Source organism: Symphodus melops (genome assembly GCF_947650265.1).
Source record: "Symphodus melops genome assembly, chromosome: 1".
In the NCBI taxonomy this organism is placed as follows: Eukaryota; Metazoa; Chordata; class Actinopteri; order Labriformes; family Labridae; genus Symphodus; species Symphodus melops.
Genome location: NC_136691.1, coordinates 5,967,936 through 5,987,679, shown reverse-complemented (window position 1 = coordinate 5,987,679; position 19,744 = coordinate 5,967,936). Strand labels below are relative to the sequence as shown.

Genomic DNA, 19,744 nt, shown 5'->3' with positions numbered 1-19,744 from the left:
GTGTGTGTGTGTGTGTGTGTGTGTTGTCAGTCAGCTGTGAAATGGCTGATTCCTCCTCGTGCTTTAAGAACTGAGAGTAATGATGTAGAATGGAAGAGGTTTATAGAGGCATTAAGCTCACCTCTTACACCCTCACTCTGCCTCCCTCTGTCTCTATTTCTCCCCCTCTTCCTCAGTGTCCCCCTCTCTCAGTTTTTATGGTTGGCATTATTATCTCGCTCTCCCACCCATTACTGTTCAGGTTGGAGCAGAATAATAAATTTCAGGATCATGCCGACGCTGCGTTTCTGCTCCTAAAGCTCATTCTGTGGACTCGACAGAAACCCGACAGAAACACAAGGCAACAAAGATTCTGGCATATTCTTCATTCTCTTACTTTTTGAACACCTTTTATTGTTTTGTTTTTTTATTATTTCTATAGAGCTTCATCAGAAGTTGAAGCACATCTTTGTTGTGTTGTCTTGTATTGAAAAAGTTGTAAAGTAGTGCTGTTGCTAAGATACATGTTATTCTGAAGGTGTTATGAAGAATTTCATAAGCTAACTAATGATTCAATAGATCATTTTGACAAGTATTTGAAGTTCACACTTGAAAGCATTTGGGCTTGATTTTGTGTGTGTCCAGAGGGAAAGATATTTTTTATATTCTGCACTTTTAAATGAAGCTAGAACTGAAAGTCAGAACTTCTGTTCTTGTAGTTGCCATGTTTTAAAAGTTCCAAGTTGTGTTTTGCATTCAAGATATTTATCTACCAGTATGTTGAACATTCCAGAAGTTCATTTAACAAGGATTCATCCAACAGGATACAAATGCATCATTTGGTCTTTGGTCTTTACACTATATTGGTCATCCTTGTTGCAAATTTGCTTCCAATATGTGGCTGTTGATTGTCCATGTTAGCTCGATTCAAACCTCAGTTTCAATGCGCGACATGAACGTCATGGAGGCTTAATGGGGGGAATAAGTCATTCCCCTGTGTACCGTCTTTAGAGGCAGTAAAAGAGGCGTGACGGGATCGGCAGGGCAGCTCTTTGTGTGTGTGTGTGTGTGTGTGTGTGTGTGTGTGTGTGTGTGCATTTCTGACTTTGTGTGTGTGTGTGTGTGTGTGTGTGTGTGTGTGTGTGTGAAGCTCTCATCTTCCGGTGCTCTCTTGCATTTCTGCAGCACCGTAAGGCAATGTGAAATCACAGACTGGGACACGCATATGACACAGTATTAATGCATAATGACGACTGAGCTTCTTTACAGCACTGTTTAAGAATTGCACTATGACGCGGGCCTGTGTAATATATTGTGCTATTATTTATGTTGGCTTAAAAAACTGGTTCCTCTTTTCTTGTTGTGATGCATGTAGACTATATTTTCTGCACCACTTTAATGGAAATAAATTTCAAGAATATGAAATATTCAGTCAAAGTTTCAGCTGTAGATTATTTCACTAGTGTGATACCATAGGCAGGAACAGGTTATAGCATCACCTGTGTTCAACACAAAAAAAAATCCAATGTGGACTTACTCATTTAAAAGCTTTGCTGAAAAACTTTTTGGGGTTAAAAACGGCTGGAAATACCATCGAACTCAGCTTTCCATGTCACTTCCTCTTCCGAAACACTTCTGTTGTTCTAACTTTAATTTTTCTTTATTTACTTTGTGTCTCTGTCTCCAAGTGCCCCCTGTTGGTGTGCTGGGTGACGTTGATATTGACACACATTTATCTGAAGCAAGACCATCGATTCTGATAAAGGAAGGAATATGAATATGAACTTGGGCTGTAGTTTGGATTAAATATAAACCTGTTGTCTTTTGTCTGTTTTCTCAGCTCACAGCCTACGGAGGGAGTGTGGTCTACTCGGTGTCTTATTCTACAGACCAACAAGAACAAAGACTCATCAGAGTCACCTCAGAACCCGACCTGATCATAGAGGTATGTTTATAAAGGTGCACGAAGATGTGTTTTATTTCAGTCTTACATTGCACTGAGTAATTCGTAAGAGGCACTTGGCAGAAAAAACGTCCTGAAAAAAGCTTCATTTTCAGCATGTTGGTCTGCAACATTGATCAGGAGTGTCTCTAACACTTGAGACAAACATGTTTGTTTTGTGTGGGTGGAGATGGTCCCAACCTGGCGAAACCCAATTTAAAACTTGTGTAAATGTGGGCTTGTTCATGTCTTTGTGTCTGCAGCATTACATTTATTGTCTCACTGACTTATTCACCAGTAAAGTTCCAAATAAAAGTTGCCAAAAAGACACACACACACACACACACACACACACACACACACACACACTCCAACATGTACATGCACACACACAAAAGCTCCAGCTTGCACAGAAGTGCTGACCTTAGCAATAAAAAATGCAGATGGAGAGTCCCTCCTCCCCTTTCTCTCTTGTCTTTATAATGAGCAGGTTGTGATATGATGTATGGCAGCAATAAGCAAAGCAGCAACACTATTAGTTAACTGTTTATACCTCCTATATCACCAAAGAACTGTGTGTGTGTGTGTGTGTGTGTGTGTGTGTGTGTGTGTAGGTGTGTGTGTGCGTGTGTGTGTGTGTGTGTGTGTGTGTGTGTGTGTGTGTGTGTGTGTGTGTGTGTGTGTGGATAGTGTGTGTTTCTGCATGTTCAAAGCTGTGCCAAATGTTTTTATTTCATACACACAACTTTGAACCAAACACTGTAGCTGTAAAAATATTCTGTGCAGAATTCAGTCCTCAGGCACGAACAGAAAAGTACTTAGACAGTATATAATCTAGTTTCACCTACTAGAAATGAAATCTCGGAGTATTTAACAAATATTTATTTTATAAGAAATACTTGTGTATCAAGAGATTCAGTTTCTTGCCTTGAAGTAATGTGAAATGAAATGCAGAGATTAAAAACAAGAATAGAGGAATGATGAGTATAGAATGTCAAGCAACAAAGACGAGATGGAATAATGAATGAAAAAATCAATCAAATGCCAAGGCAGAAAGAAAGGTACGACTATAAGGAGGAATGAAGAAGAAGGAGACAAGAGAAGGTCGCAGAAAGGATGGAAGGAAAGGAAGAAAGCAGGGTCGCAACGTGGGAAGGAAAGGAGAAATCATGAGGGAGGAGGAAACAAGAAGAAAACAGGAAGAAGAAGAAAAAACATACGGAAAAATAGACAGAAGTACGATAATGTTGAAAGAACGAAAGAAAGACAAAACAGGAAGGAAGAAGAAAAGGGAACAACATGGACTGTAGGTTGAAACTATAGGTGGAAACCAAGATATTGGACTGAGTAAGAAAATAAAATAAAATAAAGAAATAATTGAGAAGCAAGGACATTTTAAGAACGTAGCACCAGAGTCATATAGGAAAGAAGAAATGAAGAGGAAGAAAGACAAGGAAATAGGGGCGATAGGGTGGGAATGAAGGAAGCAAGGAAAGGAGGAAATACACATAGGATGAAAATCTGTGAAAAGTAAGTGGAGGAAAGAACACAAAAGAACGTTGGAATGAGGAAAAATAAAAAAGAGGTAGCTTAGCTTGGAGATCGGGAAAGTCGATTTAGATGAAGGGAATAAACAGAGGACGTAGAAAAAATTGGAAAGTAAGAAATCTAAGAGATGAAGGAAGAAGTAAAGAAACAGCTGAAGAAAAAAGGAAAGAAGAAAAGTGTGAAAAAGTGAAGAGAGCAAAAAAATAAAAGAGTAACAGAGTGATGGACAGAGAGCAGCGAGCGTGTGTTATTTAAAGACATGTCACAGAGATGGACAGACTGGGGGGGGGGTGGAGGAGGAGAGGAAGACGAGTGCCAGTCTGCTTGTCAACAAAAAGCCCGGCCAGATGATGACGATAATGAGCCACCTACACACACTGTCAGACGCCTTTCTTCCTCTTCGCCGTTTCTCTTTCAGCTCGTGTCTCGTTTTGTGTCACCAGTTGTGATACTGTTTGTTGTGAAACGCATGAAGACACTTTTGTCTTTGTTGTAACTTTGTGTGGATCTGAATACAAAATAATCTCTGTGTCTTTGTTTGTCTGGTTGGCTTTGTTTATCATTCTCCCTGTCTTTGTCATAAACCCACCCACTCTATCAGCCTTTTAAATCAGCAGAGTAAGAAAAAACCCCAAAAAACAGTTTAATTACCAAGTCTTTCATGACAAGTTTCTCAGTCTGCAATAAACAAAAAAGTTAATTGTCTTCATAATTCTTTTTTAAAGATTATTATTCCGGCCTTTATTGAATATGACAGATAGTGATGGGAAATATGGGGAGAGAGAGTTATGGATGACATGCACCAAATGGCTTCATGATCAGGAGTTGAACCTGTGACCAGTGCAAAGAGGACTTTGGCCTCAGCATATGAGCTGCTCGGACCACTGAGCGGAATAAGAGCGTTTGTGCAACATTTTCCTCCAAAATGATCTTGCAACCCGAAGAAACATGCTCTCACATAACCACACAGATTTAAAGGGATACTTCACCCATTTACATGAAGCTGTGTATCATTAGAAACATGGTAGTAGTGTTGAATGGTCGTGAATCCAACCCTCATTTTGCCCTGAGACGAGAACAATTTGTTTTTCTTTGCCTGGAAGTTTTCTTCATGTGATGCAAAAAGCGTCACAAAAAGCGTCCTTCACGAGAATATATTGTGTATATATTGTGTATTGATGTTGTGTATTGATATTGACAGACACACTAATGCAATGGTATTCATTTTGGTGATTTCATCGGATTTCTTCAGAATAAGAAATAAATAGAAAAGTGCAAATCTTACTCTAAAATCAGTGAATATGATGCATACCTGAATCTTCATGAGAGCTTTGTATGGTATTTATGTTCCTATTTTTATTTCTGTCTTTATCTCTGAATCTGTCTATATCCTGCTGCTGCTCTCTGTCTGGTTATCCCTGCACCCGTCTCCTCTCTTACAGTTAGTTTATATTTAATGGTTTATTGGCATCTTAAGCCTCCTCTCTCTCTCTCTCTCTCTCTCTCTCTCTCTCTCTCTCTCTCTCTCTCTCTCTCTCTCTCTCTCTCTCTCTCTCTCTCTCTCTCTCTCTCTCTCTCTCTCTCTCTCTCTCTCTCTCTCTCTCTCTCTCTCCATCAGTAGTTGTCACTCTGCATTAGGCGCTACATGCCATTGATCTGTTCTCAACAAGAGATAGTCAGATAGCAGGCCCGGCCTCAATTCACTTTGTATTCAGTCCATTCAAAACGTCAATAGAAACCTCAGCTCATTACCTAATGACACATCATTCACTCTTACTGTCCTCCTTTCCTGATCAGTTGAATATCATAGTCCTTTCTGAAAGACTTGTCATGCTGAATTGATGTTCTAAAGACTCCTCTGAAGATGTATTAATTTAAAAGTGAACTTCAACAAAGGAAAAATAAAGTTTTCTGTTTTACTTACTCTTCCAGGGAGGCGGGATCAAGATCATCGACAGACGTTTTGGCCAGCCCGTGTACCCGTCGTCTCCGAGCACCAATCAGATTGCTCTCCTCCCAGAGAACTTCCTGGTGTCCGAGACTGCACAGCCGATCAGTCGGAGAGATTTTCTGTCTGTGCTGGCTAATGTGAACAAAGTGATGGTGCGGGCCTCCTATAGCACAGAGCCCAGCGCTGTGTACAGGTACAACTGCCTTCAGATAAACTCGTCATTCATTTCAAACACATTTTAGCATTTCCATAGGATTCAATGCAACTTTAGCTACTCTCTCATGAAGTGTAACTCCTTCATTGTTCATACAAACAAATGTACTGTTAAGACTTTTCTTTTGCATTTTAAAAATGCAGTTATAATACAAATAACCCTTACAGTTTTGAAAAACAGGAATAAACACATTTTCGTAACGGTGAGATTTTTTACAGCTGTTTAAATATGCTCACAGCAGCAATTATGTAAACTCTAGGTTGCTTTAAACCAGAATTACCCCCATGAAACATAACTGAGCTGAGACTCTCTTTCTTCGGCTCTGCATCACACTCCTTTAACCTTCTGTTGCCTCTACATTATGTTGTCTGTTTAATTGCTGAAGCTTATTGCTGCCTGCAACTTAATTCTGCCTGAGAGGATGAACCCAGCTCATAAAAGTTCTTAAAGACTAATCAGCCAAATAGGGCTGTTTACTTAAGTGAAGGAGTATATTTGAGTGTAAAACTAGATAAACCCCCACTGTGCCTCATGACTTTTGTATGTGTGTGTGTGTGTGTGTGTTTGTGTTTGTGTTTGTAGACTCCACTCATTCTCGATGCAGGAAGCTAATCCCGCTGCCAGAGGTGGGAAGAGAGCTTCAGCTGTAGAAATCTGCTCTTGTCCAGCTGGGTATGCAGGAACGTCTTGTGAGGTAAACACACTAAAGAATAATTCACACTTACACAAAAGGAAAAAATATTTATTGTCTGTTTCATAACCAGCTAAAAGCGCCTCACAGAAGCTTTAAACATTAAATTAAATACAAATCATCAAAGGGGCATCAGTCATGAGAACAGGTTTACAAGTTCAATGTGTAAAAAAAATCAAGAACTTATTTGAAATGGACCATGCAAGTCTAGAAATAGTGACTGTGCAGATAAAATATCTCTGAGTGTAAGCTTTTTCAAGTCATCTTCATCCATATAGGAAAAAAAGTAGGTAGGTCATTAGGTACGTGTGTTTTTTAAATATTCTTTTTTTAATGACATGCAGTAACACATTCAGTTAACTAAACAAGGCTTAAAGTCTGTTTCTCTATTTTAACGCTTTACTGAAATGACTAATGAAAATATTGTCCAAGGTTGAGTAGTTAGTTACAGTCTCACAACTTACTTCGACACACACACACGCACACAAGCACACACACACACACACATGCACATGCACACACTTATTTCACACCCAAGCGTGCAGACAGACATACAGTAGTACCACACACACAAACATTGACGGTAAAGCACACTGAGTTGAACAAACGTAAACACACTTGAGGTGCTAAATAGAGCGTCACTGGGTGATTGCTCCACACTACAGCAGCTTAAAGACAACTCTGTCTGTCCTCCTGTCCTTTAACTTTGTGTGTGTGTGTGTGTGTGTGTGTGTGTGTGTGTGTTTTTCAGACTTGCATTAGTGGTTTTCGAAGGGTTAATGGAAATCTATACAACGGTGTGTGTGAGGCTTGTCATTGCCACGGACACGCTACACAATGCCATGAAGTAACAGGACACTGCCTGGTAAGATGACAAATGATCTGATGAAGATACTTTTCTGTCTGATCGTTTTGCTTTATTCAGTCTTTTCAATTGATGACAAAAAAAACCCAACAAGAACAAAAAACATGAAAACAGGTTTCTTTTCTAAGACGACATGAAGAGCGACATTGCAGCCTGAGATTCTCGGGTAGGTCATTACTTCCTATTCCTGGGTCTAACCTCAAAACTAAAAGTGACCGAGTCTTGAGTTGAGGAGTGACCTGCTGGTGGAGATCAGGAAGTGAATAACCTGTCTTCTTTCAGCTCACTATTTTAGACTTCATTACCATGTGTTATGTTTTTTTTTTTATAAACTGTTGCTCCTTGGCTTTTAATTGTATGTAACGTATTTCGTAACTTGTTTTGAAAAGTGCTACACAAATAAAGATTTTATATTATTATTATTACCTGAACAGAAAAAAAACAGTATCTTTTGAAAGTTGCTGCTTTGTAACTGTTAGAAAATGCTTATGTGGTGCACTAGTTCTACACTTAATTCACTGCTATTCCTCCTCTTACTCATGAAGCTGTCAGCCTGTATATCATCATTAAGGTATAACAGGACATCACCTGACATTATGAGTAAATGAGCTGACGATATTGTCGGTTTTTAACGGACAACACGCCTACATTCCCAACCATAGATTAATTTCAGGATGATTAATTGAGATATTTAACTGGGTAGATTGGGAGCCCTGGATTTCTCACACGTATAGTCAATTTATAGATGAGTGTTCATCCTATTAACTGCATATAACATGAATGTAGCATCCGTGTAATCCTTCAGAGGCTGCTGAAATGGACCATGACGCCAAATAAGCAGTAAGCTGTTAATATATTTTCAGGATATTCCAGCTCGATGTATTTTATTCAACAAGAATGTAAATCAGAGCAGCATAAACCATTCATTAAAACAATAACAACATGTAGGGGGGAAACAAATTGATTTTTATATTGAATATTGGTGAGAAGGGAATTCTTCAATGTCGTTTTTTTTAAGAAAATCTCCCTCCAGCGGCCGTTAGAGGATCATTTTAACACCGTGCACTCTATCTTTACAAATACATCCACACACTCATATTTGTATACACTAATACACAATTCATAAACTGGGGAGATGCACACTCACATGCATGCACACACTCATGCCATCCTGCCTATGTGCAGCTGCACACACACATTGTCACTCCTCTGTCTGCACACTGCCTCAGGCCCAAGCTGTCAGTAAGCATGAAACTAAACACACACACAAACGCAATGATACACACACACACACACACACACACACACACACACACACACACACACACACACACACACACACACACACACACACACACACAGAGTGAGCTTTGGGTTTAGTATTACCATGTTATGTTTCATTATAGATGAGGAGGATGCTGGGATATGTCAGAGTAAAAAGATAAAAAAAAACATACACAGAGCCAGACGGACAGACAATCAATCTGTCTCATATAAATACAACCTACACACCTACACACACAGACAAACACAAGCACACACACATACTGTGTTGACCTATAGCATCATTCAGTCATTCAACTATAGTCAGAAAAAACAAACAGGGAGGGTGTGTGTGTGTGTGTGTGTGTGTGTGTGTGTGTGTGTGTGTGTGTGTGTGTGTGTGTGTGTGTGTGTGTGTGTGTGTGTGTGTGTGTGTGTGTGTGTGTGTGTGTGTGTGTGTGTGTGTGTGTGTGTGTGTGTGTGTGTGTGTGTGTGTGTGTCTGCATGTAAGAGTGTTAGTGTGCAAGTGTGAAAGTGAGATGATGTCAAGTTTTCCTCACACTGTATTTGTGTATGTGTGTTCAGTGGGTTTCAGCAGTAACACACACACACACACACACACACACACACACACACACACATCTACTGCTGTTTTTAAAGCTTTGATGACTAAAACAGGGAAACATCCTGATCTCCCCAAAAAACAAAATGTTAGTCTGAATGTCACTGACCAATCAAACACTTTATGTCATCTAGATTTTTAAAAGCTGTAGCTTCAGTTGCTATTATATATTGATATAAATAAGTCACAGGGAGACCAGAGCCACACCTGATATCATGACATTGCTGGTCATCTCACACATTTATCTTTTGACATTAGCCACAGAGAAATATGGAGACATTATTAAACACATTAAAAATTGATGCTGAGGAATTAATAATAATACAATGTTTTTATTAAACAGTCAGAATTAAAATACATCTAATTAATTCATGTCCAACATCTTAACACCCTTGTAGTTAAATCATCATGAGGTGTTTTACTGTTTGTATTTCAAATAAGCATCAAAGATCAAAAATGTGCTCATCAGCTTTGAGTAAATTATCAGCCAATCAAATGCCAGCTTTGCGAGAATTATTGACAAAGTGGATGAGTATGTACTTGAGATTACGTCGTGTTGCTATTACAACAGAATGTGGCGCTCCTCTTGAACCCCATTATTAACCCTGACCTTCTTCTGATTGTTCTTCCTGCTGCTGTCGGCTTGACAGTGATGCGATTTGACAGCTCCAGTTAATCACTAACAGCTTTGTTTTTATCTATCAACAAATGTCGGATTTTCTTGATGCTGTGCTACAACCCCTGAGATTATCAGTGTGTTACTTTTCCCATGTGCGATACTGATTATCAGTAAAAGCAGGTGCACATTTAACTCTTTGTTTCCTAACTTTCATCCTCATTGGGCATAAACTTCAAAACCTAATAAGAAGCAAATTATTTAGCTTCATAATTTTAGGATAACAGTACTGTAGTCTACTTCCTGTTGAGCATGTTTAATACACATTATTGTTTACCATGTAAAGCGATAAAAGAAGTAAACAAAAGAAAACACTGAAAATAAACAGAATGTAACATAATCAATTTAAAAAGGACAACAATTTTAAAGGCTCGGTCTTATTTGTACAGCACATTAACTGAGTCTTTTCAGAGCACTCTATGCAGTATTAAAACTCAATAAAAGACAAGTATACAGTTGAAGGGAGCTGGGGAAACAGAGTTAAAATTGATCAACATAAATCATGAATGTTCAAAAGAAGTCGAAAAACGGCAGACACGAGTTGCATAGTTCAGTTTTCATTGACTCTTTCCTTTCTTTTCCTGATACATAATAACTTAAATCTGTCCCCCCCCCTCCCAGGACTGCTCCCATCACACCATAGGCCCCTCTTGTGACACCTGCCTACCTGGTTTCTATGGCAATGCCACTCAAGGAGCACCTACGGACTGTCGGCTATGCACTTGCCCGCTCAGCCTTCCAAGTAACAAGTATGTTCAACAGTCACTTCTGATTTCATGGCTGATTTTGACTTGTCTCTTCATAGTCTTCTCCTCTACTTTTTTACCTTTTTCTGTCATGACCCTCGAGGAATATTTTTAGTTGTCTTTAAAGCGTATAACCACATAAAGAGGCTGTGGGTAGGAGCAAATGTAATGACATGAATGGAAATATCATCACGGCAGGTAAAAGCGCCAACATGAGCGGAGGAACATCATCGCTGTAGGTGAAAATGTCATCACAGTTGGCAGAATCAATAAAACTGTGGCTGAAAAACTTAACAGAAGTGAGCTCAAACCTCCCACAAGTCATTAAGACATTTAAGAACCTTTCAGCAAACCTTTCCTCTTATGTAGAAATCTGCTCATGCTGTCTCACAGTCGCCCATCACGGTCGGTTTATCAAGTTACAGCAAGTATCTGCAGAAAATGTACTTTAAAAAAGCAGCAAACTCATGTCTGACTAAAGGAACAGTTCTGTCACACTGAAAGCCTTTGACACATTCCTCATTGATCAGATTCAAAAGAGATCCAATCCGATTCCAATCATCGCTTTCTTCACACAAGCAGCCAAGGTTATGATCTATACAGGAAGCAGGCATCAGTAAATCACTGAATTACTTCATGTGGCGTCTGCTTTTCTTCTTAAAGCACTTGTTCGGACTGTTTACCTAGGTATGAAACTGACTGAAATAAATACTGGTATCTATATGACATTATAAAGTAAATTGGACCAGGAAGATTTCTTCTTTCTGCATAGTTATCTTTGTGTGTACAAGCTGCAGAGGGATGAGGTAATTCATGGAAAGCTGCATTTTTCACAGTAAACATTTGCAGTGAGTTATTTGTTTGATTTATTTCCTGAGAGGAGACAGTCAGAGACAAGAACAGCAGAAAGACACAAGGTACCGCTTCGTCCACAAGGGGGCGCCAACATTGACAAGATGAAAGTTTCCCGCAGGAGCTTTAACTTGAACTGCAGCTGCCACTCCTTATTAACCGCAATACTCTGAACACATAGCAGATATACATCTAAAGCATGAGATACCTTTTGTGGACGCTTCATTATCCACGGTGGGCTGTGGGATACTTCCAGCTGTTGTAACCAAGTCAGCTACTGTTAATTCCCATTTAGATTTAAAAAAAAAATGTTATTGGGCACCATTAAAGTCATCAGTACCGGTGAAGGTATGTTAAATCAGGTGTCAGATGAAGAACTCAAACTAAATAAATGGATAAAAAATCTGTATAAATGAAGAGATTTACCTAGTATGAGGATAAATAAGCATGTTGTGTTTGACAATGTAATGTCTTCCTCTCCAGCTTTAAGTCATAGAAAGTACAGCACAAAAATCTGTCTAGGATACAAACACATGCACTCACTAAGCTAAGCCTCATAGTGTGTGTGTGTGTGTGTGTGTGTGTGTGTGTGTGTGTGTGTGTGTGTGTGTGTGTGTGTGTGTGTGTGTGTATCGAGACAGCTCACTTGAAAAAAACAAATCGTGAATCAAAAGTTACAAGTAAGATGCATTTTTTTTCCCTTCAGGATATTTTGAGAGTGCTGTAGAACAATATTCATGTGTTATGTCAAAGATCTAAAAATATGGATTTTACAATGTCAGGTAGGATACCTTCAAATTGTGTCAGTAGCATTTGTTACGAGCAACAGAAAGTTCAACTGAAACTATTTGCTGGGTTCAGACTTTTCAGACATGAAAATGTAACCTTTTATATTTGTTGTAAGTGGAAAATAAAGGGTTTAATTGTCTGCAGATTTCTTAAGTGTTTAGAGAGATGCTGCATGTTAGCAACAAAATATTGCCAGCATGTGCTGGAGCGCGCGCACACACGCAAACACACACACACACTGTCAGCAGCAGCTGAGAATCTTGATGCAGTCATGACACGTCACGTCGAAAACTCTCCGAGCTAAAGAAAGAAACATCTCTCTCTGTCTCCCTCCCTCCTTCCCCTTTCTCCCCCTCCTCCCCCCTCACCCTGCAGTAATAATAGCCCGAAGGTGGCGGCTCTTTCAGACGCTCAAAATAGCCGTCCTGTCGCTTAGGTTCACTGAAGCCAATCACTCAAATAGCCAGTCAGTCAGTCACTTTGTTCCTGTAAGCAGTAATAGCTGTTATGAGCATCTGAAAAAGTGATGTCGATGTTAGTTTCATCAAGGTGGTCATTTACTGCAGATCACTAGAAACCAGTTTATTGTCCTCTTTATTGACCCCTAAGCTGAACCATTGTACCGCTAAGACAGTTCATTATCGTCTTTTATTGTCAATCAGCTCGATCTCAAATTGCCAGACAGATGTGCGGACATCCAAGAGAAAAATAGAGGAACTATTCGTAAGGTTTTTAGTTTCCATGGATAATAATCTAAACCTATGAGGTCTGTGTTGAATACATTATTTTGCAAATATATCAGCCATTGTTTTTTTATGACCCCAAATGTCTGAAGTTTTTGCATTTGTCATCCCGAAAAATGCATTCTAAGCAGAGAGAGAGAAGGAGAGAGAGAAAGAGAGAGAGAGAGAGAGAGTTTATGTGTGTGTGTGTGTGTGCAAGTTTTTCTTTGAGGTGCCATGGTGTTGTCATCATTTCCATGATCTAAATGCCCAGCTTCCTATGCCTCTCTCTCTCTCTCTCTCTCTCTCTCTCTCTCTCTCTCTCTCTCTCTCACAGCCAGGCCGATGAACATTCGTAGCTTTAGTTCTTCATGTTAGTGCACTCTTCAACATTGCTTCAACGTTTTCACACGCACAGATTAAACACACCTCACCACTCTCCTTATTTCACATTCATTTACCTAATTTATAAATAAGTGTATACTCCTTCCCACTCCTTTTCGGACGTGTACATTACATTTCTATTGAAAGTATTTCAGAGCTTGTTTTGTATGATCTAATTCATTGTTTGTCCATATTACTTTTTTAACATTTCGTTTTCTTCTCTCTTTTTTCTTTTCCTTTTATCTTTAAATGTTTGAAATAAAACTAAACTAAACTAGATTTTGTCATTAACTTATAATTTCCCTTTGTCATGACCCACGAGCCGGGTTGTGACATGTGAGTCACCTGAACTTTGCACATTGAACCCTTGTATAAGGCTTCAATACTTCCAGGATTGAAAAGATTCACCAACAAATCGACATCTTTTGTATGTTTCTGTCGATGTGGAGCGCATGTAGATGAAAAGATTTAATGGCTTCTATTATTGGAGAGGCTCATTTGGATGCTTGTTCTGCCTTGGCACTGACACTTTCCAAATGCTTTCTGGCTGAGTCTCACTCTGGAATGAAACCTTTTTCTACAGATTTGACATCATGTAGGTTGGGGTGTTGTTGCCAGAAATGACTTGATATATCAGGATATATCAAGGGGCTGTAATTAAATTTAGGCTATCTCATCATGTTTCTGATTAGCTGAATTACTTTACTTAATCTTTTATCTGCCTTTACTCCAGACAGACACTAATCTCAGCTCCATCACCTGTTTACAAACTAACTTTAGGTTTGATTATATACCTTTATCTTTTTTCCTGTCTCTATCCCTGGTTATATGAAAGTACTTCTTGCAGTGCTTGAATATGAAGACATTATTTGTCTGATTTGTAGTGTACTCGTATATTTAGAAAACTGTTATTATTGTTATTTTATAAGTAAACATTGTTAGTGTTAGTGTAATGCACAACTATGAAAGCTGGGATATGTTTTTTTATGAAAGAGTGCAAAACTGATGAACTATTTTGTGGTTATCTATTAAACATTCTGAACTGAAATCAGAGCATCCCTTGAAATAAAAACGACAAATCTTGGTTTTGAAGTAGAAATGAGGTTCTCTCAAACAGTAGAATATGAATAACTTGCTTTTCTTTGAAACAGTTTTTCTGCATTCTTTACATTTGACTTCTTTTTGTTCAGGGTTATCTTCCCTAAAGACAAAATGTGTCCTCATCTCCCGATTCAGCAGTAAAGACATATAAGACCAGTTCAACCTCACTGTGATTGATCCTCCATTCGTTTTTTTAAGGCTTTGATTTGAAGCGCCTGTAAACGCTCAACATTACTTTGAGCGAGCCAGCATGCAGCTAGCGTCGTTCAGTTAGCAAGTCAGACAGTCATTCAGTGAGTCAGTGTGTGTCCTGGAACCCGAGCCAGCAGAACTATCTATAGTATATGGAAGTGGGAGGGCGACAGAATGAGGGAAAGAGACTATCAATTTTCTCTCTCTCTCTCTCTCTCTCTCTCTCTCTCTCTCTCTCTCTCTCTCTCTCTCTCTCTCTCTCTCTGAGTTCATTTAGGTTACAGTTCGCGGAGAGGAAGAGTTTTGTGAAATTCAGGGGTGTTGTGTGGAAGTACAGAAGTGTGGGTGTGCAAGAGAGAAAATTTAGTCTTGAGTTGTTTATGTTTTTTTCAAAAGTGAAAGTAAGATCAACAGGTGTGTGTGTGTGTGAGAGAGAGGGGAGTTAAACAATGGCCTTAACTCGTCTCTTTCCTCTCCTCTTCCTCCTCTTCTTCCTCCCTCTCGCCACACTGGGACAACGCCACCGACTTCAACAACAACAACTACAACAACAACTACAACGTCCTCATGGCAACTACAAAAGTTTCAGCCCCACCTGCTACCTGAGTGAAGGAGGGCAGTTGCAGTGCGACCGGTGTCAGCCTGGATACACAGGGCCGCGATGTGACAGGTAACGGACACACACATACACACACACACACACACACACACACACACACACACACACACACACACACACACACACACACACACACACACACATACACACAGAGAAACACATAAAACACAATACACAAAAAGTTAAAAACCCACACAAGTGTTTTGTCGTGGTGTTTCGATGCATTCCAGTAAATGCAGAAAAAATAAAGACAACATGAAATGATGTTAAAGGGATACTTCACCCATTTGAGAGACTTCACGAGAAAAATATGTTTTTCTTTGCTTGAAAGTTTTCTTCATGTGATGCAAAAAGCGCCATATTGCATCACATGAAGAAAACTTCCAGGCAAAGAAAAACACATTTTTCTCGTCTCAGGGCAAAATGAGGGTTGGATTCACGACCATTCAACACTACTACCATGTTTCTAATGATACACAGCTTCATGTAAATGGGTGAAGTATCCCTTTAAATAAAATATATAAGCTGCATGTAACTCAATGCTCTCACTTTACAGCCTTTAGGTTTCGCCTTGATTAGGAAGTTTAGTGTCAAAAGTGTACCTGGACATTTGTTTAGATCCACTTTTGGAGTTCTTTCAAGACTTATTTGCAGCATTAGAACCAAGCTAAATACAACATTGGATGTGTGTGTTGATCTTGAAATAAAGGTGATCTGGTTGTTGTCTTTTATAAGAGTGACTTTTAGAAAATAGACAATAAATCAGGCCTGTCTTCAGCCAACTCCAAATGGAAATAGAAGCTGCTGCTCATTAACTGTTGTTGAGCACCATATGTCTTGCTGTCCATCTAGTTTTCTGTCCGCAGCACATTTACAAGTTGAGTGACGTTCTTGTTCCATTAGCTGCAAGCTTCTTTACCAACCCAGGGCTAATGAGACATCTCTCTGGATGCTAGTCTTGTTAAATCTTCAGGCTCTACTGTCATGAGTAAATATAGTCTCTTTTTTTTTTAAACCAGGCTGGCTATTTTATTTGGACTGTTTTGTTGTGTTGAGCTGAAATGTACATGTTCAGATCCATTTAATGATTCTCTTTTGTCAGCTGAATAAAGTTAAGTAATGAACCTTGTCGCTCTACTTTTCAGCCGATAGAGTCATTAAGCCTTGTGCTAAGTTTTTGTTGGACAGCAACATGAGCTGACATTGAGGGGAACATGTGAGAGCAGCTGATCATTGTCGAGTCTGTATTGTTGAAATGAGCCATGTACTGAATGGCTGCTATACCGCTTTCATTATAACTTGACTGCATGAATAAGTATACTTATGTGTTCAGGCATGCACATGTGTGTCTGTAACTCAGTGAGTATACAAAATGCATGTTTATATGTTAACTCATTTGTCATGAGGTAGTGGCCTTGTTGCTGAAAAATAAACATGTCCTTATTTTCAGTCTTAGATTGAAGTCTGTAGTTGTTAGAGAGGCGATGTGCATGCATAAAAGCAAACAAACATATTGTTACTTTAAACCGTTTATAGTTTCCTGTGGGTCACTTTTGAAAGTGGTTTCATAAAGTCCAACAAAAGAACAAAGTTTGGGTTGCCAGTTTTGAGAAAAAAAAGATATGTGTTTTGTTAGATTTTTATGTTGCAGTTAAACTTTTAATTATCCATTTATAGATATTTTTCATCCTCTTTACATTCTGAATACGTAAATGTTGATAGGATAGGAATAATGTGTTTTTGATGCATTCAATTTTTAGTGATACGTGATGATTTTGGCCGAGGAAAATTGCAAGACAGTCTACCTAGAAACCTAAAGTACTTCTCATCCGCTTCTTATGATAACCTTATTTACCATTCATTTAGGGGTTTATTTATTTTATTTTGAATTTCGCATACTTTATTATTCCCAGAGGGAAAATTCTGGTTTTCACTTTTCCTCGTTATTAAGAATCATGCTTCTCACACACAGGCCTGAAATACACACATGCACAAACAGGAGCTGTTGACATGCATTAGTGGAGAGATGTCAGAGTGGGGCTGCTACACAGGGCGTGGGCGAGAGCTGTTGTGGCCTGCACTGGGACTCGAACTGATGACACTGAACAGAAAGTGCTTCCTTTAAGGCCATGAAAATCAAGTGTGGACTCCATAGTGTGCTTTTTAAGACATACCTTTTCTACAGTGTGCTGGCGGGATTTTCTTCTGGTTAGCATTAATGGTGCCATGCTCGTTTGTAAGAAAATGTTCTGTTTTCCTTGTCTTGAAGAGCTAGATTAAATTCCTTTCAGAGTTGGCTACACTTTGTATGACTATTGTTTTAAATGAATGAGTTTTAGCTAACTAAATACTGTGTGTTAGTGTTCCAAACAGAACTCCAAAGAGGTGTTCTGTTGCACTTTTTCCAGACCTTGTTTGTGTGTTGCCATTAAAGAAAGAGAGCTGGTCATGGCCACAGCCTCAGCTTGATGACATGAATAGTCTGCATGCCCCGCCGTGCTGTCCACAGCAGAATCTCTCTGTCTGCAATGAAGTCTTTTTATAAACACTGGAAAGCAAGCGGACTCATTGTCAGTACATTTTTGATATCTTGTCAGTCCAATTGAGGCCTCTACACTGAAGTACAAACAGACTAATAACCACTATAACATAATGATCCACACCAGTACCAGTTGACTGTTGACCTCTTTATTTGGTACTCCTTTTACAATTGGCTACAGTGAAACGTGGTGCCAATTCCTTCTGACACAGTATGATACAAAATGGTATTCAGTACAGTACAGTTCAGGTTTGCAACAATATGGTACGTTATGATACAAAGGGATATGGTACAATATCATATGTGACAATACAGTATGGTCCATAATAATACAATGCAGCATGCTCAAATGAAATATAATACACAACATGAAACACAAATATCAGATACAAAATGATATGGTGTGATATTGTACAGTTTATTAAAGAGGAAATGTCATGAAATCATCATCGTGTTTCATGTCATCATATTACACACCAAAACAGAGCGTTCAGAGGGAGCTGGTTTATACAGGGTCACAAACCCTGTATAACCCTTTGATGCTTGATTCAAGCACAGCACAGATGTTTCATTTAGACCACAGGGTACTATTTGAAAAGGTGAAACAGGGGGATAATGTGTCCTCTTTAAGATGCAATCAGATATCGTGTTGGTATAGATTTCTCTAATATGGTATGTACATTTCAGAGGCATGGTCAGAAATGATCTCAACAGTGATGAGATAAAGCTCGGTTAACAATCGTACTATTGTCAGAGCTGCTTTGTTGTGACCTGTGACGTGATCATGCTGGTTTTGGTCCAAATGCATGTTGTGTAATGCACAGCTTCATGCTTCTCTCTACTGTTTGTACATTCTGGTGGTCATGTGTGTAAAGCACTCATCCCATATGGTGTCTCCAGTCAGTCAGGGAGGTAGGACAGCTGGTAAACAGAAAAGGAGAGAGAAACTGGATACACATTGGAGTCGACATAATAACACAAAACAATATTTTATCACAGCTGACTGTGTTAAAGAGGAAATCAGCACTTGGTTGTTGCTTGTTCTATTACTTACTAATTGATACCTCCTATGCACTACCTGCCATTACACTCCATTATCAACAGTGCTTTTGTTGCTGTTAATGGTAATTAATTGTAATGTGCCAATTTGTCTGTATTACAGGCTTTAACTGAATAAGCAACACTTCTCCGCCCATGCTGAGTGATTCTGCTCTGCAGTTTCCTGTACATAAGAGCCATTTAGGATTCAGCTGAAAGTGGTTTAATGCAGCTTACTAACAATAAGCTGTCTTTAACACTTTAAGCTGCTCAATACTGCATCAGCAAATACATCTGTATGTGATTGTTCTCATAAGGTCATTTAGATTTAGCAGTGACTTGACCTTATGCGATGTTATTGTGTGATTGATATGAAGCTATTCATCTAGAAGTAAATGTAATGTGGCTGCTGTGATTATTGTTAATGTTACTTAGAGTAGTTGTTAGGGATGTGAGGATTAATCATAAAACCGAGATAAATCGTTCCCAACCACTCCCTCGTATCACACCCGCCAATAACCATCACAACCCTCCATATGGCATCTTGTTGCCACCACAACCCAAACATCCACAGGTGCCCGTCCGGTAAGTCCAACGACACCTGGGGAAGACCAAATAGGGATCCTCAACGTCCCAGATCCACCCACTCCCACTGTCCCCCTCTCACACAGAGAGAAAGTGAGAGGATGTGCATGACTGAGCTTTGGAACCAGTCCCAAGATTGACTTTGAAATATTTGAAAACTTTCAATTACATCTCACTACATCATTACATACATTTAAAACAATTTTAATAAAAAAAAGTCCCTCTTTACTTCCTGGTAACAATTTAACAGAATATCTACAGTAGCTCACAGAGAATCATGAATACTTAAAGAGTTATGGAAAATCACATAAGGGAGGAGCAGAGTTGGTTCTCCCCTGGCGCCTGATTTGTGAAACTAAAAATAAAAGAACATAACTTAAAAGAACCCTTCCCTTCTGTAACTCTGTACCAACTGTGCTCACTGTC

At 39.1% G+C, this 19,744-nt stretch overlaps 1 protein-coding gene across 3 annotated transcripts in view; it reads left to right on the top strand.

Annotated features, from left to right (window-relative positions):
* The window catches only part of lama2 (laminin, alpha 2), a 178,323-nt gene that overhangs the window by 74,399 nt on the left and 84,180 nt on the right, over positions 1-19,744 (top strand). For all 3 annotated transcript variants that reach the window (XM_079344159.1, XM_079344161.1, XM_079344160.1), the window contains exons 15-20: positions 1,820-1,924; positions 5,402-5,613; positions 6,217-6,328; positions 7,077-7,190; positions 10,373-10,500; positions 15,121-15,207. In XM_079344159.1, the coding sequence (XP_079200285.1) occupies positions 1,820-1,924; positions 5,402-5,613; positions 6,217-6,328; positions 7,077-7,190; positions 10,373-10,500; positions 15,121-15,207 (758 nt within the window). The remainder of the gene's footprint in view (positions 1-1,819; positions 1,925-5,401; positions 5,614-6,216; positions 6,329-7,076; positions 7,191-10,372; positions 10,501-15,120; positions 15,208-19,744) is intronic.